This window comes from Hemiscyllium ocellatum, chromosome 17 (genome assembly GCF_020745735.1).
Source record: "Hemiscyllium ocellatum isolate sHemOce1 chromosome 17, sHemOce1.pat.X.cur, whole genome shotgun sequence".
Lineage (NCBI taxonomy): Eukaryota > Metazoa > Chordata > Chondrichthyes > Orectolobiformes > Hemiscylliidae > Hemiscyllium > Hemiscyllium ocellatum.
In genome coordinates, this window is record NC_083417.1 from 19465582 (window position 1) to 19486517 (window position 20936).

The 20936-nt window shown below is 41.9% G+C and overlaps 1 protein-coding gene across 3 annotated transcripts in view; it reads right to left on the reverse strand.

Annotated features, from left to right (window-relative positions):
• The window catches only part of LOC132823883 (uncharacterized phosphotransferase YvkC-like), a 165886-nt gene that overhangs the window by 62488 nt on the left and 82462 nt on the right, over positions 1 to 20936 (reverse strand). For all 3 annotated transcript variants that reach the window (XM_060837975.1, XM_060837976.1, XM_060837977.1), the window contains 8 exons: positions 17911 to 18038; positions 16629 to 16785; positions 16355 to 16541; positions 12651 to 12757; positions 12425 to 12466; positions 9678 to 9873; positions 5463 to 5598; positions 2136 to 2212 (listed from right to left, as the gene is read on the reverse strand). In XM_060837975.1, the coding sequence (XP_060693958.1) occupies positions 2136 to 2212; positions 5463 to 5598; positions 9678 to 9873; positions 12425 to 12466; positions 12651 to 12757; positions 16355 to 16541; positions 16629 to 16785; positions 17911 to 18038 (1030 nt within the window). The remainder of the gene's footprint in view (positions 1 to 2135; positions 2213 to 5462; positions 5599 to 9677; positions 9874 to 12424; positions 12467 to 12650; positions 12758 to 16354; positions 16542 to 16628; positions 16786 to 17910; positions 18039 to 20936) is intronic.

Below are 20936 nucleotides of genomic sequence, written 5' to 3' on the forward strand. Positions count from 1 at the left end.
GTGGAGTTTACACATTCTCCCTGTGTCTGCGTGGGTTTCCTCCGGGTGCTCCGGTTTCCTCCCACAGTCCAAAGATGTGCAGGTCAGGTGAATTGGCCATGCTAAATTGCCTATAGTGTAAGGTAAAAGGGGTGAAATGTAAGGGAATGGGTGGGTTGCACTTCGGCGGGTCGGTGTGGACTTGTTGGGCCGAAGCGCCTGTTTCCACACTGTAAGTAATCTAAAATAAAAAATGTTTGAAGCAAATTATCCTCTTCAAGGCAGAAGTATTGCTTTTAAGGAAAGAAAGCATGATATTTAACTTGCTTCACTGCAACAAAACTGAACCTCAGGTGGCTGTATAACAGATGACAGATATACTGGAGATTTTACGCCATTGCCCAACATGAACTTCGAATCCTAGGATTCTTGGCTGGATCACTGAATCGTTCACATTTGTATTTATTTTATTTGTCCTCTAAGCGAGTATTGCTGGAAAAACCAGCATTCATACCAAATCCTAATTGTCCTTGAGGATGTGATGGCAATGGTGAGCTGTCTATGCCAAATGCCTGAGTCGCTGTTTATCTGGAAACACATATAGGTCAGACCAGATAAAGGTAGCAGATTTCCACTGAGAAGGGTATTTGCAAACTAGATGGGCTCTTACAAAAAAAAAGTGGTTTTGTGGAACATTATAAAGAGTCTACTGTATTCCAGACCAAATAATGGCATGGTAGCATATGAATTCATGTCAACCAGAACATTAATCTGAGCCCTTGGATTATTGCTCCAGTAATACTACTGTTATACTACTTTCTGCGAATATTAAAAATGTGAATTGGCTGATGAATTACCAATTCAGATCAATGCAGCAATAACACGCAAATTGATAAAGGATTGCTCACATCCTTTCCTGTTCTGATTAAAGGTCAGATATGATTTGTTTGTTCGCAGGTGCAAGACAGGAAAGTAAGTTAAGGGTCTTTCTGTGGTATGTGGCAATCTCGCGGCTTGGTATGGCCTAGGAGTAGACTTCCGGTCTCTAGATGATTCATCAAAGCATGGTCCCACTGTGGGCTGAGCACTTAAGAAAGACTGTCATATCTGAACTTTCAGCTTTACTTCTTTATTTTCTACTTAGAATGAAGAGAGTCTGCAATGTGTAACTTTTAACCCTTTTTTGTATGTTTCATGCTATACTATAATAACTGCATTGTTAAACTTTCAATTCTGTTCTATCTTTCCACCTTGTTCTTAAGATTCTGTACCTAGGAACTTGTGCCAATGATGGCACTTTGTGCAGTGGCATTATACACATTTCACTGTACTCCTGGACTTTTTTACTTGAGTACACAAGACCACAAAATGAAATCATGACAAAAAGGCAGAAACAACCAGGTGGCCAGATGTTCAAAAGCAAAACTTCAGCAAGAGGAGTTTCCATGATTGTGAAGTGGTTTTCACAGATTTAAATGCTGGTTAAATCCAGATTGTGTACCCAACCATAGGAGTGAATCAGAAAGGATTTTAAAGCCCAGGAAGAGACCAAAGGGCAGACATCAGGAAGATGATCTATGCATTGTCGAAAACTGTGCATCATTTGGGAAGAATGGAAGCTCTTTCAGGTGATACCTGAACAGAACAAAATTAACAAACTGGATTCTTGGAAAAGGATGATGAAGGAAATAATGTAGGAAAAGGATTAGTTACAAAGAATTGAAGCAAATAAGATCAGTTAAAATGAGAAAGTGTACAAATTATTAATTTAAAAATGATACCATACAAAATGACTTTTTTAAAAAAATATTGGTTTAAGAAGGAAGAAGCAGTAAAACTGGTGAAATGAAACATTTTAGTCCCAGTTATCATGCATACTTAAAAATGGAGACTAGTATGAGCAGTATGTCCATTTCCAAGTATTACTTTTCTACTATATTTCCTTTCTGCACAATTTGTAAGCAGGAAAAATTTTTTTTTCATCTGTGCAAAAGTAAGATTATATATGATGTGTACATGTATGTTAGTGTAAATCTGCCTGGAAATAAATGTACAAGTGTATGCTTCTTTATAGTTATGCCTAAGTACTTCTTTGCAAAATCCAGATAGGGCAATTAATATGTTCACATTTCAGGAGCAAAACTTTCCAAACTCACCTCTCCGAGTCCATAATTTGCATTGATAACCATCCTGCCCGAGTGCCCTGTGACAGGATTGCAGGTAAACAACACACCTGCAATGTCATTAATGGAAATAATATTAGAAATAAACACAGTGCATGTTAAACTTTAATCTTGTTGTTACATTCTTCTCTGTCTCTTGTTTTAAAGTTTTACACCTCTGCATTCAGTGAAGAAAAAAGCACATAAGTGTAAATCCTCTAAATAAAACAACATTTGCTCATGTCTAAATTGAATGCATATATTATCAATGGGTAATGATTGTCACCAGTTGCTTTGCTTGTGTCATTGAAAATAGTGAGAGTTTCTCCTTTACTTTTCCCAGAGAAGTAGCAAAAAATGTATTGCTATTAAGGGTGAGGAGATAAAAGCTTCATGATTAATGAATGGTAGTGCTAATGCAGAGAGACCTGAGAATCTCTCTCCTTCCATATCTTAATATTCATTCCCATCATTGAAACTGAATGGTGGATTACTTTGGACAGTTAGGAAGTGTGTTACACATCTCAGAATTCTTAGCATCTGACCTGCTCATGTAGCCAAAGCATTTATAGGGCTGGTTCAGTTGAGTCTCTGGACAATGATAAGTCCAAGAATGGTGGTCTTCAGGGATTCAACAATGATAATACCATTGACGATCAAGGAGAGACGATTCTCTCTCTTGTTGGAGATGATCATTTCCTGGTACTTGTGTGGCATGAATGTAGGAGAAAGTGAGGACTGCAGATGCTGGAGACCAGAGCTGAAAATGTGTTGCTGGAAAGGCGCAGCAGGTCAGGCAGCATCCAAGGAGCAGGAGAATCGACGTTTCGGGCATGAGCCCTTCTTCAGGAATGAGGAGAGTGTGCCAAGCAAGCTAAGATAAAAGGTAGGGAGGAGGGACTTGGGGGAGGGGCATTGGAAATGTGATAGATGGAAAGAGGTTAAGGTGAGGGTGATAGGCTGGGGTCGGGGTGGGGGCGGAGAGGTCAGGAAGCAGATTGCAGGTTAGGAAGGTGGTGCTGAGTTCGAGGGATTCGACTGAAACAAGGTGGGGGGAGAGGAAATGATGAAACTGGAGAAATCTGAGTTCATCCCTTGTGATTGGAGGGTTCCTATGCGGAAGATGAGGCACTCTTCCTCCAGCCATCGTGTTGCTATGATCTGGCGATGGAGGAGTCCAAGGACCTGCATGTCCTTGGTGAAGTGGGAGGGGGAGTTGAAGTGTTGAGCCATGGGGGTGGTTGGGTTGGTTGGTCCGGGTGTCCCAGAGGTGTTCTCTGAAACGTTCCACAAGTAGGCGGCCTGTCTCCCCAATATAGAGGAGGCCACATCGGGTGCAGCAGATGCAGTAAATGATGTGTGTGGAGGTGCAGGTGAAGTTGTGGCGGATATGGAAGGATCCCTTGGGGCCTTGGAGGGAAGTAAGGGGGGAGGTGTGGGCCCAAGTTTTGCATTTCTTGCGGTTGCAGGGGAAGGTGCCGGGAGTGGAGGTTGGGTTAATGGAGGGTGTGGACTTGCTGGGAGTGGAGTTTTGGTTGGTGAGGGATGTGGACTTGCCGGGAGAGGAGTCCCTCCATGACTCCCTTGTCAGGTCCACACCCCCCACCAACCCAACCTCCACTCCCGGCACCTTCCCCTGCAACTGCAAGAAATGTAAAACTTGCGCCCACACCTCCCCCCCTTACTTCCCTCCAAGGCCCCAAGGGATCCTTCCATATCCGCCACAACTTCACCTGCACCTCCACACACATCATTTACTGCATCCGCTGCACCCAATGTGGCCTCCTCTATATTGGGGAGACAGGCCGCCTACTTGCAGAACGTTTCAGAGAACACCTCTGGGACACCCAGACTAACCAACCCAACCACCCCGTGGCTCAACACTTCAACTCCCCCTCCCAAGCCACCAAGGACATGCAGGTCCTTGGACTCCTCCATCGCCAGACCATAGCAACACGATGGCTGGAGGAAGAGCACCTCATCTTCTGCCTAGGAATCCTCCAACCACAAGGGATGAACTCAGATTTCTCCACTTCCTCATTTCCCCTCCCCCACCTTGTCTCAGTCCCATCCCTCGAACTCAGCACTACCTTCCTAACTTGCAATCTTCTTCCTGACCTCTCTGCCCTCACCCCCATTCTGGCCTAGCACCCTCACCTTAACCTTCTTCCACCTATCACATTTCCAATGCCCCTCCCCCAAGTTCCTCCTCCCTACCTTTTATCTTATTCTGCTTGGCACAGTCTCCTCATTCCTGAAGAAGGGCTCATGCCCGAAACGTCGATTCTCCTGCTCCTTGGATGCTGCCTGACCTGCTGCGCCTTTCCAGCAACACTTTTTCAGCTTTGGCATGAATGTAACTCGCTATCGATCAGCTGATCCTGTGATCACTGCATTTAGACATGGAGTGCTTCAATATCTGAGGAGTTGTGAATGGTGCTGAACATTGTTCACTGATGATTGCACAATCCCACTTATGATCTTATGGTGAAGGGAAGCTCATTGATAAAGCAGCTAAAAATGGTTGGGCACCATCCCCAGGAACTTCTGTAAAAATATTATGCATCTGAGATGACTGATTTCCAACAACCATAACCATTTTCTTTTGTGTCATGTATTACTCCAAACAGTGGAAATTCCACCTCCCTCCCTCCCTCCATTCCCATTGATTCTAATTTTGCTCAGGCTCCTTAATGCCACACTCGGTTGAATGCTGCTCTGATGTCAAATACAGTCACTCTCAGCCCCCCTCAGCTGTTTTGTCCTTGTTTGATCCACGGCTGTAATGAGGTCAGGAGCTGACTGGCCTTGACAGAAGGGGATTCTGGATCAGTGGTGCAGGAAGAGCACAGCAGTTCAGGCAGCATCCAAAGTGCAGCGAACTGAGTGGCAACAAACCAATTACTGGTGAGCAATTATTGCACACATGCAAGACACAAAATCATTTCCAGCTTATAAACAAATGATCTGTATTAAGCTGAGAATCATTGTTCAAACAGCAGAAGCAGTACCCAGGGAAGGATCCTAAGTTTACATGGTCAAATATAGAAGTGAATGTGAAAATATTGAGCACTGTGTTACTGTATTCTAAAAAAAAGTAAGTGTTTAAGTTCATTTGGAAGTGTCGGACATATACTTGCAGTGAGATGTCACTACTTTGCAGAAAGAGGGTCAGGCTAAATTCATCTTGTTATCTTATGGTGTTCAGGCTGAATAGCTTGCTGGCTAGCATTTGATGCAATAAAGTGCACTTAGACAGATGAAGACCTCGTGTAAATGAAGCACATTTTCTTTCCATGGGATAGAAAGGGGAAACCTCACCTGCTGCCTGGGCTGGTACCATCTGTTGGATCACCACCCCCATGCCCGATGCTACTGGTTGCCCCCTTTGATGGCGATACTGAACAGCTTGGAAGGAATAGAGGGAGGCCCAGCATTTCTGAACAGCTTCACAAACCTGGGGAAATGAAAAGAAATCACATAAATCATTTAACAAATGGCACAAATATATTGGTGATGTAATAATTGTTTAGGAATGCAATGTGCAAAGCTAGACCATATTTTACATAGTTTAAAAGTGAAAGGTCTAAGTCAAGGTCTCATGTGGTAGACCATAATTAAGGAATGAAAGAGATGGTGGAAACTGTGCTAAAATCCTTTAAAAGTATTTTACACTTGCAAAAGATTACTTCATAAAACCCAATAGGTTATTATGAAGTACAATTACTGTTATACTGGAATAACAAGAAGTGTACTTCACACAACCAGAAACGGGAGGTCATATCTGGAGTGAGACAGCCTGAGTCATTCCTGCTGTGCAATCCTGTATCAGCAACAGTCAAGAGGGATAAAAGTTTTTGTTAATCAGGTTGACCTGAGACCAGCAAAGTTCTACAGGGATCAGTGCAGGGACCACAGCAGTTCACAAAATGCATTAATGGCTTGGAGGAAGGAAGTGAATGCACTGAGGCTAAATATGCAGATGGCATAAAGGTTGGTGGAAAGACAAGTTACAAGAGCATAGCTGTAGTGATTGTAGCGAGGTAGGGCTGGTAGAGCTCAGAGAATAGGAGTTCCCTGATTGTGATTGTTAACCTGATCCAATCAGGGAACCCTGGCTGACAGATTTAAAGAGGAGTGTCCCATGCTCCTGATCTGCAGGCACCCGGTGCGGAGGAGGGAGGGCAGGTCTGAAGACCTCCTTGTGGGTCTGCTCCTGGGCCTGGCCAAACTGGCCATAAACAGGTCCGGGCAGCGGGCTGTGGAGGGGGTCGTTTGGGCTGACTGCCTGCCCCTCTTCCACTGTTACGTTAGAGCCCGGGTGTCCTTGGAGAAGGAGCACGCGGTGTCCACCAACACACTGGAGTTGTTCAGGGAGAGGTGGGCGCCGCAGGGAGTGGAGCGCATCATTTCCCCCTCCAACTCTATTTTGATTTAGTCCCTGCCCTCCTCTTCACTGTTTGATCACACAGCATTGCCCTTTGATGTGAAGGGCTCTGCTTGTCACAGGCCACTCGGGTGTTTCCTTTCTTCCTGGTGGTGGAAATTAAATAAAGATTAGTGCACTTTGTGTCTCTCACTGCGTCTCGCACTTGCACACACTCCATGGGTGCTGGGGAAAAAATAAGCACTACTGCAGTTAGGCGGTAGTGCGGGGGTAAGGAAAAAGAGAAAAGATGAACAGAAGTGACACACAGCATTGCCCTTTGATGTGAAGGGCACTGCTTGTCACTGGACCACTTGGGTGTTTAAGAACAAAAAAAGAAAAAAAAGGTTAAACAGGAGTGTCAGACATCCTGTTCACTCTGAGAGCTGGCTCTGAGGAAGCCAGGCCAGTGTCAAGTACCATGAACATGTAAATTCGCGATGGGATACTAGCCTCTACGGAGTTATTTCAGTAGCTATATCCATGGTGCTGCTGGGAAGAGAGTTCTAAGATTTTAGCCTACACTGATGTCCTGTGGTTGAAGTGTTCCGAGGCGGAAGATGAGGCATTCTTCCTCCAGGCATCGGGTGGTGAGGGAGCGGTGGTGAAGGAGGCCCATCAGAGTTTTACCTGCACATCCACCAATATCATTTATTGTGTCCGTTGCTCCAGATGCAGTCTCCTCTACATTGGGGAGACTGGACGCCTCCTAGCAGAGCACTTTAGGGAACACCTTTGGGACACTCACCAATCAACCACACCGCCCTGTGGCCAAACATTTCAACTCCCTTCCCACTCTGCCAAAGACATAGAGGTCCTGGGCCTCCTTCACCGCCGCTCCCTCACCACCCGACGCCTGGAGGAAGCACGCCTCATCTTCCGCCTCAGAACACTTCAACCCCAGGGCATCAATGTGGACTTCAACAGTTTCCTCATTTCCCCTTCCCCCACCTCACCCTAGTTCCAAACTTCCAGCTCAGCACTGTCCCCATGACTTGTCCTACCTGCCTATCTTCTTTTCCACCTATCCACTCCACCCTCCTCCCTAACCTATCACCTTCATTCCCTCCCCCACTCACCTATTGTACTCTATGCTACTTTCTCCCCACCCCCACCCTCCTCTTATTTATCTCTCCACCCTTCAGGCCCCTCTGCCTGTATTCCTGATGAAGGGTTTTTGCTCGCAATGTCGATTTTACTGCTCCTCGGATGCTGCCTGAACTGCTGTGCTTTTCCAGCACCACTAATCCAACATTTGGTTTCCAGCATCTGCAGTCATTGTTTTTACCGAGTTCTAAGATTTTAACCCAGCAACGTTAAAGGAATAGTGATAACACTTCCAAGTCAGGATGGTGTGTGGCTTGGATGAGAATTTGTCGCTGATGCTATTCCCAGCCATCTTCTGATGCTATCTTTCCAATGGAGGTGGTCACTGATTTGGAAGGTGCTATTAAAGGAGCCTTGATGAGTTACTGCAGAGCATCTTGTAGATGAAACACACGGCTGCTATGGTGCACCGGTGATGGAGGGAGTGAATGTTTAACATGACAGACAGAGTGAAAAGTAAGCGAGTTGCTTTGTCCTGGATGGTATCAAGCTGTCTTCAGAGTTGGTGAAGAAGCATTTAAAAGGTTTGCTGAGTTCTGGTGAATAGTAATTTTAAGAAATGCTGGTGGGATTCTGGGATGCTATTGCCATTGAATGCCATGGGGAAGTGATTAAAATTCTCTCTTGATGAAGATGGCCATTGCCTGGCACTCTGTGGCACAAGTATTGCTTGTGACTTCTCAGGCCAAGCCCGAGCATCACCTTGTTGCACACAGACATGCTTCAGCATTCAGGAATCACAAATGATGCTGAGCATTCTGCAATCACCAGGGAGTGGAAATCCTCACTTCTGAATGTGAGAGAGATACAAAGCCATTGATGAAGCAGCTGAAGATGGTTGGGCCTGGGATACTAGCTTAAGGAAAACATGCACTGATGTGCTAGAACTGAGGTGACTGATCTTCACCAACCACAGCTACCATACTTTGTGTTAAGTATGACTCCAACCAATGGAAGGTATTCCCTGATTTCTATTAACTCCAGTTATTCTAATGCTCCTTGATGGCATTCTCAACATAAAGCTGTGTTGATGTCTAGGGCTTACTGTCACCTCAACCCTGGGGTTCAGACCTTTTGACAATGTTTGGACAGAAGTTATAATGAAATCACATGCTATGTAGCCTGGTAGAACCCATACTAAGCATCAGTGAGTAGCTTATTGTTGGCTAAGTGACACTTGCTAGTACTGCTGGCAACATCTTCTATCCCACAGCTGATGATCAGAATACGGCAATCACTGGATTGAGTCAATAGATGGCTTCCAGCATCTCTAAGCAATCAATGGATTGATTTGACTTGTATTGCTTTTTGTGGGCAGAACATATTGAGGTATTTTATCACATTGATGGGGAGGTACCACTGTCGTAACCATTCTGGAAAGGTTTGCCTACAGGGACATTTAGCTCTGGAGCACATGCCTTCACGATTAATGAGAAAATGGCTGTTGTCAGGACTTCTAGCCTTTGCTGTATGTCATGTTTTCAGCTGTTTCTCATACCACACGGAGGGAACAGAATTGGTTGAAGACTGATATCTGTGATGCTTGGGTGTTCGGGAGGAAGCAAAGATGGTTCATCCATTTGGCATTTTTGATTAAAAATGGTTGTGAAAGCTTTAGCCTTGTCTATTGTTCTGATGTACAGGACCAACCCATCTTTGGATACGGTGACATTACTGCAGCCTCCTCCTCCAGTGAGTTGTTTATCTGTCCACTACCATTCATGACTGGCTGCGATAGGACTGCAGAGTTTAGATCTGATTCATTATTAGTAGATCACTTTGTCCCATCATACGCTGCTTCTACTGGTTGGCTTGCAAATAGTCCTGTGTTGTGACTTCACCGCCAGATTAACTGCCAAATTAACACCGTTGCAATGTTATTTCTCATCAATTCAAATGATTGAGGCAAGTCGGAATCATAAGTTAACTGCAAAATGTAATTCTTTTTCACATTTATTGTTACTCCGTTAGGTATTTGCCAGCCATTTTCTCATTCTTTGTACCTCTTCAAAGCCTTTAACTCCCAGTTCAGTGCTGAGTTGCCCAGCAGCAGATGTGCCCTCTGTGTCCTCCCCAATTGCACTGGACCTGGTGGCCAACCGCTCCTCTGCTCCCAGCAACCTCAGCTCCGTCAGCTGTTCACGAATGGCACATTCTATCTCTGGAGACAGTGCAGTTCTCTTGAACAATTCAACACATCTGAGTAAAAATTAAAAGGCAGGTTCATATGCCGAAAGCTAAACTCAACTTACAGTGTTTTGTTCAGTTGACAAAAGAAAAGGTGTGAGATTTTCTTTTTTAAAAAAAAGCCTCCACGTTAATCAATTTCCCTTGTAGAACTTGGAGATTTGTTTTCCACTTTGTATTGGATTCTGGCTGCTTATCCTCATTAATTGACTTGCCATGCTGCAACATTCCTCAACAACATTGGGAAAAGTGATTGCTAATCTTTAGGGGAACTAAGTCCTGACTTTATTCTGAGGATACCATCCATCATGTTGTGTGACAATATCACCATTCTAAATGGGACAAAGTACAAATAAATCTAGCAGCTCAAAATGAAGCATCCATGAGGTACTACGGGCTGTTAATTGGGACAGAATTGTATTCTATACAATCTGTAACCTCATGACCTGACATACTGACACTTTATTTTTACAACAAACCAGGTAGTCAACCCTGGGTCAATGGAAGTACAGGACAACATGCACCAGGTATACCTAAATGTGAGGTGCCAATCTGGTGAAGTTGCAATAAGTAGTATGCAAAGTCACCACAATCCCAGAGAATTGTTCTCTCACCAGTGAGAGACAACTAACAATGTGTGTAACCTGAGGGCCACCTCACAGTAGGTAAAATTGAGAAGGTAAGACTTTCATGGTGATGTCAGCCAGTAGCAGGAATTGAACTTGTTGGTATCACTCTACACTCTACTGCTGGTAGCACCTTCCCACAAATTTTGAGGCAGATCAAGGTTTGGCTCATCACTGCTGTGTCAAAGCCAATAAATTCTTGCCTTTTCACTGACACCCACATCCTGTTGAATGATAAATAAAATTACTTACCTTAATCGTTGTGTAGGTTACTTGTAAGAGGGTTACCATAATTTGACCACTGCATTGGGATTTCAGAACGATCAAGACTGATGAATGTCATTGAAGAGATATTAGCTTCTACAGGAATTTCTGATGGAAATTGATTAAAGGGCTGTGTCTCCTGACACCCCAAAAAATTTGCATTACGCATGCAGAAAGTTCTGCGCATGCACACTTTGTGAAACACCCTGCCAGTCAAAAATATGGCAGAGCCAAAGCAAGCACAATAAATATGAGACAAACAGTGTGGTGCTGGAAAAGCACAGCAGGTCAGGCAGCATCCAAGGATGCAAGAGAGTAAGTATAGGCCCTTCATCAGGAATAAGCTAAAGGGACGGAATGACATCACTGGCCAGGATTTCGATTATCAAGGGGATGATGATTAACGGAAATGTGCAGAAATGTAGAGTTGAAGTTAAAATCAGATCTGTGATGAGCTTATTGGCCAAGAGACTCGAAGAACACAGTGCACAACCGGTCAGGCAGCATCCAAGGAGCAGGAAAATCGACATTTTAGGCAAAAGTCCTGCATCAGGAAACGTTGATTCTCCTGCTCCTCGGATGCTGCCTGAGTTGCTGTGCTTTTCCAGCATCACACTCTCGCCTCTGATGTCCAGCATCTGCAGTTGTCACTTTCTCCTCGAAGGACTGAGTGGCCTACTCTTGTTTCTTACCCGTGTGCACATTTTGTACATGTGCACTGCTAGTGTTTTCAGCGAGTCACCAGGCAGTCTCTTGAAGAAACAAGAGCTGAGTGCACAGCTTTAAATGTGAGTAGATTCAAATATTTCCCAACATTTACCCTGAGTCCACCTTAAAAGTAGACTTGGTCTTTGGGTGACAGCACAGGTGGTCAGCCGGCACTATATTAAAAATCTTGCATGCGTGGGTATTTTCTATCAATGTTTTTTATTGTATTTAACTCTAATGGGAACTGCCTACGTAACACAGACATCACTGATAAAGACAGATTGTTTTAGGTTTGCTAAAGATGCAGCCCGAAAAGTTTATACTAGTCATCGCTCCATAACTGTGGACTTAGGAATTTACGTGGAATTGTGAAACTGCGTCTACCTTATCAGCTGTTGGTTGTATAGGATTGTGGACAACCAATTCGGTTTGATCCTGAGCAAATTTTCCATCTCCATTACAAAACTTAAATGTCAGCCCAAGATCTGCTTGAACCGTCACATCTGTCTCTTTGTTGACTTAAACTTAATTATTCTCATGCATTTTAAATTGGCACTGCATCCTTCACCCTCATTAAAATACAGCTCATCCAAAGCAGTACTCCCTGCCTCCTTACCCTCACAAAGTCCAACTGACCCATATGTATGTATTCAGTCACCTACATTAGTTCCCATCTGAACAGCTCCTTACATTTGAAACATTAATCATTACATTTTCATGGCTTCTTCTAATCTTTATAACCTACAAGCATTTGATCTGGAGACCCTCACAACGCTAAGACAACACTGGTCTTCTTCACAATGCTGACACATCTCTGTACTTTTCCCAATCCTGATAAATCAGACTCACTTTATTCATAATGGCTCTGTTCTTATAAAATCTGCAAATTACAAATACAATATCATAGTAAATGAGTTGTTATATGATAAATTCTGTCAGAGGAAAGTATTTTTAATTGAGATTACCTTCCACACAGTTCATGAAGGTTTCCATTCTTATTTCCATTGCTAAAATTCAGAAAGAGCATCATTAAAAATGAGGAAGTGATTACAGCTACAGAATTCTAACATGTTGCAAATCAATGTGTGGTTGATTCTAAAGTGCAATTAGAATTGCATCAACTTAATGCTGAAACTGAAGTTGGATTTTTCCAATCAGATTATATTGCTTCAAATAACAGATTGACAATACCAGATCACGTAGTTCAGCTCTGCTACTGCTTGCTGAAGGCAGTTGTTCTTTTTCATGTGATATTCCAGGGCTGCAATTGTGACACAAAGTCCTATAGGCACAAAAAACTGACAGACAAATAAAAAGCAGGATATTAACTTATTGGGAATGAAATAATATCATTTATCACTTTAATTCAATTACATTATCATTTCTAATGCAGCTATTTGTACAACATAAAGATATAGCTGTTCTTGTTGACCTTGATTGCACTCCAAGCACTACGAAACAGCACAAATGCGTTCAAGCTGTGCAATTCGGTCCTTTAGTTATATCTACCTATGCCAAATAGACAAAAGGACAAAGGCTAAATAGCAATTATACTTGGAATGGATCCAGGAAGTTCTCTCACCAATTTGGGATAAGGATTTTAACTTCCTGGAATATGAGTTGCAATACAAAGTGCCCTGTCGACAGGGTCTCCAGTATCACAAGGTGTCTGGAGATTGTATGTTGTGTTCCAAAGTTCACCAGCGGATTTGCACTAATTAGTCTGATAAAATGGCTCAACGCACACTGTTTATTCATTTATATCCCAGAGAAATTCTACTGACAAGTTCAAGATTACTTGGCTTTTTCAGAGTCAGCACTGAGAACACAGGATTACCACTAGTATAAGTTTTTAGCTTTGCATACATGCATTATTATTTTGACATCTTCATGGATTGTTCAGGATTGATGAACTAGTGTTACAACTAAGTCGTGTTCTTCCAACTTATTTCTCTGAAATGTTGCCATTTATAGTAAGTTTGTTAATCTACTAGAGTTAATTACCCCAGTGGGTGGAATCTGCCAACATAAGTTGAAGGTCATAAAGTTGAAATTTCAAACCCTATTCCAGAAACTTGAGTACTAAATTCTAAGCTGATTCTACAGTGCAGTGCAGAGCTAAGGGAGGTACAGTGTCAGAGTTACCATCTTTTGTGCATGATTTGGAGGTGCCAGTGTTGGACTGGGGTGTACAAAGTTAAAATTCACACAACACCAGGTTATAGTCCAACAGGTTTATTTGGAAGCACTAGCTTTTGGAGCACTGCTCCTTCATCAGGTCATTGTGGAGTATAAGATAGTAAGATATCAAACTTATAGTAGAGCTTTTGCTATAAATCCTGTGTCTTACAATCTTATACTCCACAACCACCCTTTGAAAGAGCAGCGCTCAGAAAGCTAGTGCTTCCAAATGAACCTGTTGGACTATAACCTGGTGTTGTGTGATTTTTATCTTTTGTGCAGGAATTATTAAAAAGGCACAGTCTGCTCTCTCAGGTAAAACATCTCATAGTCTTATTTGAAGGAAGGTATGAGTTAACCAAGATGTCTTGATCAATGTCTCTCCTCAATTCATAGCATAAGAATGGATTATCTCATCAGTAACACATTATGTTTGTGTTGTGTTATGTTTTAAAGTTAGTACTCCATTAATGGACATGCTCATGATATTATCACTGCATCATAATACGTGTCATGTGAGTATACACCCCTTAACTTCCACCTTAATTTGGTAATGTTAGTGTAAGTATGCTCCACTGTGACCAAATAGGTTAACATAAGCACAGACACTAAAGTGCCTATGATGGGAATTTTTTTACGTAACAGGAGATACAAGTTAACAGGAGATGCAATGATATTTAAGTCTTTCTTACAATAAGGCAAAGAATGATTGATTCAATATCAAAGCATTAAATTTTTATGAGCCAACTTAACACCTAATGGTGACAAAAATGCTTCAAGCAGAAAAATCATGAAGGCACAATACAGTACATGGTCAAAAGCATACAGATTCACTATACAGTATAGAGACAATTATACCTAAACATTTTTTTAAAGTCAGGGAACTAATTTTTCTTCACTGCTTTGAGACAATATGGCAAAAATTGTACTCACATATACTAGTTGCATGCACAAAATAGACATGTGCTCTATAGTGTCTATAAATATACTGACTATAGGTTAACATGATAAGTTACATATTACATACTATGCTGCTGAGTTTATATGTCAAGTGCCATTGCAACAGGGTATCCCCATGAAAGCTTTTGCTTTCTAAAGAACTTTAGTATTGCTGTGCAGCAGATATTCACTTGATTTTTTTTAAAATTGCATAGAAAATCAAAAAAACTGAGAAGTATACAAAGGAATCAACTATTTCAGATTAGTTAGCAGATCTACCTATCTCCTGAAACACTGAAGGTGGAGAGACAGGTGAAGATGAACACAATGACATATCCTCTTATCTCGCTCTCACATTGCAGCAAGAATTAAGATTGGGAAACACTTTCTACAGTGAAATCTACTCATTGAAGATTGTCAAAGAAATGCAAGCCAAATTCAGGACCCACTACAACTGAGAGAGGACCATAATTGGTAACAAGCATAGTTTTGTGTGGGCATCCTTTGGATAAGCAGTCCATCTGGCATTTAGAGTCTCAAGATATGTGAATAGCAAAGCACTGAACACCATCTCTGCAAATCACACATCTTGCAACCTTGAAAACATGTCACCAAGTGTTGCTGAGTCAAAGTATTAGAATGTCACAACTAACAGGATTGAAGGTGTACCTACACCACCAGGACTAAAGCATTTCAGGATGGCAACCCACCATCGACTTCTCAAGGGCAATAATGGATGGACACAAATATTGGTCTTTCTAGTGACCTCATGAACATTTGTTAAAAATTGATCTAGAAGACCAGCAAATGCTGCCAAAAGGGAGGAAAGCGGCAGGCATGTGTGGAAGGGTAGCTCATTCAAAATTCAAATAGCCAGCACCTGTTAAAGTACCTCAGGAATTCACCAGCTTTATTTTACACCAAGTTAAGTCCCTCCATTCTGAAGCATATTCAAAGTATCCTTTTCAAATATTTGAAAATCCTTTATAATCCACAACTGGCCTTTCACGGTCAAATTCACAAGATAGAAAAATAATGTGGCAGCCATGTAGTGTTAACATTAAAGATGTAAAGAACCATGTGCAGGAGGTTAATAGTAAATTAATAGAAATATTGGCTACGTATGTGAACACTATAATTTCATTTCTGAATGCTAGCTTAATTAAAAATGGGCAGATCTGGTTAAGTTCTTGTAGCTGATGAAGGTCAGTAAATAACATGAACTGCACCAACTTCTATTCATTTTCCAGATGTACGGAGTGCACGGCACAAATGGGAATGACATCAAGAAAACTACTTCTGATGAATTCTCATCATGAGTAGCCTCCTACCTTTTCAACAAAGCATTTGAGAACGGATTTTGTAATATTAACAATGAGGCTTTTGTGGTAACCCAGCATTATTGAGCAAACAAAAGTATCATTCCCAGGAATTTCCGTATGCTCAAAGTAATAAATAGAAAAACATAGTCAGTTTGTCCATGAGTTTCTGATTTGCACATTCAGACCTAGAAAATTAGCCAAGTAAGTTATTCTGACAGAATCTCCATAAGTGCTCACTGACTAATTAACATATGTAGACTCCTGTTCTGCAAAACTTCCAATTATTATAACTATTTAAAAGGCGTATCATTCCTGACAATCTCTGCTAGACAGCATTGCAAAACACAGCTCCTAACATTTTAACTTGGGTCAAACAGCTATTGTATTTACACACACTGACAAAAAGTACAGACAATAACTGGGACACGGCATGTTTGCTTTCTTTCAACCCACCTGGTTCCTATAGCAGTTCTGCATTTCCATTAGCTGTGCCAACTGAGCTCCTTTACTGCCCACCACTGCAGCACATTGGCATGTCTTATCAGAGAGTGCCAACACCAGCTTGGAGCATGCTGGTACCACAGGTTCCTGTAATTTTCCAAATGGTATAAAGTCTGGAGCCTGCCGACCACTCTCGTTTCTAAACAAAGGGAAAGGAAATCCATTATTTTCTTAACATTAAATTAAAATATTTTGGTAACTATATTGATTAGCAAAAAATATCTACCTGTAATGAAATTCCATTATGCCCCAGCCACGAACAGTTAAATTCAGACGGTAATATGTTATGCACTCATGGATTCTACTTTCCCAAGTTAGTCCCCCATACATCACAGGGGAGGCATCCTTATCAATTGATATTTGCAGGTGAAATAACTGGCCTTCTATAGTGGGAATAATTGCAAACATTATAAATCTGATGATACCCGAAACACACTTATATACATTCTAATAAAAAGCATCAATCAAAATTTGTAACCGTTGAAGAGGGAGACAGGTTGCAACAGCTTCTCATCTTTATCTTTCATCAGAACAAACTCAAGAACGATAAACGTCAAATCAATAACAACTTATAGAGTCAGTGACGTACAGCATGGAAACAGACCCTTCAATTCAACTTATCCAGGCTAACCAGATATCCTAAATTAATCTAATCATTTGCCAACATTTGGCCCATATCCCTCTAAATCCTTCCTATTCATATACCCATCCAGATGCCTTTTAAATGTTGTAATTGTACTTGCCTCTGTCACTTCCTCTGGCAGCTCATTCCATACATGCACCACCTTCTGTGTGCAAATGTTGCCCCTTAGGTCCCTTTTAAATCTTTCCCCTCTCACCCTAAACTAATGCCCTCTAGTTTTGGACTCGCCCAACCCACAAAAAAAAGACCTTAGCTATTCACCCTTTTTATGCCATTTAAAATTTTTAAAATCTCTATAAGGTCACCCTCAACCTCTGACACTCTCGGGAAAATATCCCCAGCCTGTTTAACCTCTCCCAATAACTCAAACCCTTCAACCCTGGCAACATCCTTGTAAATTTTTTTTTGAATTCTTGCAAGTTTCACAATAGCCTTCCTATAGCAGGGAGACCAGAATTGAATACAGTATTCTGACAAAAGAATAAGACATTGGTTGTTGGGCAAGTCAACTCTGATTGACCAAGGCAGTGCAAAGGAGAGACTATTGGGGAACCTTGGGTTCCATACACTCCTGGGAAATTAAAAAATATGGACGACTTGAACATATTCATTTACCGAGAATACGTTCTTGCACATGAATTATGTCACTTGCAGAAATTATAAAAAGAACCAGATGATTAACATGAATGATTATTTTAAATTGATTGTGAGCACAGTTATTAGCACATCTGGGACTAATCTATAAATCTTTCCCAATCAAGCAAGAGACACTGTGCTTTGGGTTTGCAAGTGGTTGATGATGATCTGACTATTGTTAGATACAAAGCCCAATTGATTTACTAGTTGATATGTTCCATTAACTCACCTGCTGTAAAGCTGACTCTGTACAGGTCAGCAATGATCCCATCATCAGCAATCTCAGCTAAAGAGGCATCTGACCAGTCAATCCCTGCCTTCTTCCCATTTGGAAACATCACATAACCTATATTCATACTGAAAGAACACAATGAAATAGTTAGAAAATTGAACATTTTTTAGATCCTACTAATGTTTTTGATATTAAAGGAACTATACAAATTGAAGTATTTTTATTATACTGATCTTTATGTTGTTGAAGGAACAGACAAAGGAATTTCATAACTGGAACCATATAATCCCTATAATGCAAATACAGGCTGTTGAGTGCATCAAGTGTGCATCCCACCCAAACCCCACATTTACCCAGTTAGCCTGCATAACACAGGGCAATTTAGCATGGCCAATCCACCAATCCTGAACATCTGTGGATTGTGGGAGGAAACCCACACAAACACAGGAAGAATGTACAAACTCCACAAAGTCCCAAGAGGCTGGAATCGAATTTGGGTCCCTGGCACTGTGAGGCAGCAATGCTAACCACCGAGCCACTGTGCTGCTCCAGATGAAGCAGGGTTCAGCTGGGATTTAAATGTTGATTACTACTTCAGTTAAAAATCTCACAACACCAGGTTATAGGCCAACAGGCCTATTTGGAAGCACTAGCTTTCGGAGCATTGCTCCTTCATCAGGTGGTTGTGGTGTATAAGATAGTAGGACAAAGAACTTATAGCAAAAGTTTACAGTGTAATGTAATTGAAATTATATATTGAAAAGATATCTGGATTGTTTGTTAAGTCTCTCATCTTTTAGGTTGATTTCAGTTCTTTGATATGTAAATTCCAGAATTTTCATAAAGTTACATTCTCAAGTGAACTTTAACAATAGGTGCCATGTTGACCCAGATAATGCATTGAAGAAGTGAGGTGCCTTGTGTGAGGCTGTCTGTGCCCCAATGTTTAGATTGATTCTAATCTAAAAAAGGGATTTAGAGAATCTTACATGGATTCATGCAGTTTTTGAGCAAAATAAATTGTAATTCTGTAAGTTCAAATTCACCCCACAAACGTGTGTGTGTGTGTGTGTGTGTGTGTGTGTGTGCGCGCGCGTACGCGGGGGGTTTGAGTGCCGGTGAGTGTGTGCATGCATGTGAGTGTGAGTGTAAAGGGGAATAAGTCTGTGAGAGGGTGCGTGTGTGTGTGAATGTAGAAGGATATGTGTGAGCGTATGAGAGAGGGTCTGCTTGAGAGTATGGGTCTGTAGGAAAGTGTATGCCCTCGATGTTACGCCGCCCTGTCATACTAATCCGAAGCCCATCCCACCTACACTATTCCATGCACTTCCATATGCCTGTCCAATGACAACTTAAATGCACTTAAACTTGCATTCTACTACCGTTGCAGGCAAAACATTCCATACTCTTACTATTCTCTGAGTAAAGAAACTACCTCTGTCTTAAACCTATTTCCCCTCACAGTAAAGTTGTGTCCCTTCGTGTGTGCCATCCCCTTATTTGGAAAAAGGCTCTCTCTGTCCACCCTATCTAACTCTCTGATTATCTTGTATGTCTCTATGAAGTCACCTCTCAATTTTCTTCTCTCTAACGAGAACAACCTCAAGGCCCTCAGGCTTTTCTTGTAAGACATTCCTACCATACCAGGCAACATCCTAGTAAATCTCCTCTGCACCCTTTCCAAAGCTTCCACATCCTTCTTATAATGCGGTGACCAGAACTGTACACAATACTCCAAGTGTGGCCGTACCAGAGCTTTGTACAGCTGCAGCATAACCTCCTGATTCCAGAACTCAACCCTGTCAACCTGGGTGGCAACTTCCAGGGATCTGTGTACATGGACACCGAGATCTCTCTGCTCATCTGCACTCCAAAGAATCTTACCATTAGCCCAGTACTTTGCATTCCGATTACTCCATCTAAATGCATCACCGCACACTTGTCCACATTAAACTCCATTACACGTGGGAACACCTCCCATCATGTACGTGGCAGGTACTCTTGTGACTCGGCCAATGTTATCTATCTCATATGCTGCAGGCAAGGAGGCCCTGAGGCATGGTACATTGGTGAGACCGAGCAGAGGTTATGGCAATGGATGAATGGACACAGCACAACAATCAACAATCAACAGACAGGAGTGTTCCCTCCCAGTTGGAGAACACTTCAGCAGTCTGGGACATTCGATCTCGGACCTTCAGGTGGCCATCCTCCAAGGAGTACTTTGGGACAGGCAACAATGCAAAGTGGCTGAACAGAGGCTGATAGCTAAGTTCGGTATCCATCGAGGATGCCCTAAACCGTGACCTTGGATTCATGTCACACTACAAGTGACCCCACTACACTACACACACATGCACATACACACATATATAAACTCCTAAAGACCCTTACACTCATGCAGACATTTTTGCATACACAAGCTCTCTCTCATATGACCAGATATACATTTCCACACTCACACATACACCCTCTCACAGACTTCTATCCCTTTACACTCACATTCACATACATACACATACAAACACTCTCTCACAGGCAATCATAACCCACATGCACACACCCCCACATGCACACATACACATATATATATATATATATATATATAAGTTTGTGGGGTGAATTGTACTTGCAGAATTACATTTTATTTTGCTCAAAAACTGCATGAATCCATGTAAGATTCTGTAAATCCCTTTTAAAGATTTGAATCAGTCTGAACATTGGGGCAAAGACAACCTCACACAGAGCACGTCACACCTTCAATGCATTATCTGGGCCAACAAAGCAACTATTGTTAAAGTTCTCTTGAGAATGTAATTTTAAGAAAGTTCTGGAATTTACATATGAAAGAACTGAAACCAACACGCCCATTCTAAAAGATGAGAGACTTAACAAACAATCCAGGTTCTTTTTCTATATGTAATTTCAATTACATCACACTGTAAACTTTTGCTAGAAATTCTGTATCCTACTATCTTATAATCCACAACCCCCTGATAAAGGAGCAGCGCTCCAAAAGCTAG